At 61.9% G+C, this 722-nt stretch overlaps 1 protein-coding gene across 1 annotated transcript in view; it reads left to right on the top strand.

Moving 5' to 3' along the window:
• The window catches only part of ATP13A1 (ATPase 13A1), a gene marked incomplete at its 5' end in the record, with an annotated part of 22,693 nt that extends 21,980 nt beyond the window's left edge, over nucleotides 1-713 (top strand). The window contains one exon of the mRNA XM_035888671.1: nucleotides 484-713. Coding sequence (XP_035744564.1) covers nucleotides 484-594 — 111 coding nt within the window. The remainder of the gene's footprint in view (nucleotides 1-483) is intronic.
• Nucleotides 714-722: the final 9 nt, after the last annotated feature.

Here is a 722-nt window from a genome sequence, read left to right as displayed (position 1 = left end):
CGGACCCCAGCACTCGAGGGGCGGCCCCCCCAGTGCCCAGCACAGGGGCACGCTCCCTGCCCTGCTCCTGCTGGCCACACCACTCCTGAGACAAGCCCGGATGCCGCTGGCCCCCTTGGCCACCTGGGCACCCTGCTGCCTCCTATCCAGCCCCCCGGCGACCAACACCCCCGGCTCCTTTTCCGCCGGGCAGCTTTCCAGCCCCTCGTCCCCACGCCTGGAGCCTTGCGTGGGGTTGTGGTGACCCCAGGGCAGGACCCGGCCTTTATCTCCTCTTCCTAAATTGTGAACCATTGGGGATTTTTTTCCGGCCCGCTGTGAATATTTTACAATTCAGCCATTTGTGCAGCAGGCCGTGCCGGGAAGGAGGCCAAACTCTCACCCAGCAGCTGCTGCCTGGTGGGGCAGAGGCTCCGTTCTGCGGGGCCGGCGTAACTGAAGAGAGGGAGGAGAAGGCCTGAGGGCTGGTGTTTGTGTTCCCAGTTCAAGATCGTCATCACGCAAGTGTTGCTGGCTGACTTCTTCCTCGCCCTCTTGGTGGACCGAATCCTTCAGTTTCTTCTGGGGAGCGCGAAGCTGAAAGTGCCTTCCTGAAAGGGATTTGCGAGGTCCTGGCCCCCCGCGGCGCCCCGGGAAGGCCGGCGTTTTGCCATCACGAGAATCATCCTTAATTCTTTTGACAATGACTCCGATCCTGTTCGGAAACAGGTCGGGAGGGATTT

Source organism: Egretta garzetta, unplaced genomic scaffold (genome assembly GCF_000687185.1).
Source record: "Egretta garzetta isolate BGI_Z169 unplaced genomic scaffold, ASM68718v1 scaffold421, whole genome shotgun sequence".
Taxonomy (NCBI): Eukaryota; Metazoa; Chordata; class Aves; order Pelecaniformes; family Ardeidae; genus Egretta; species Egretta garzetta.
Note: the sequence above shows the minus strand (reverse complement) of the source record. Positions and strands in the feature narration are given on the sequence as shown.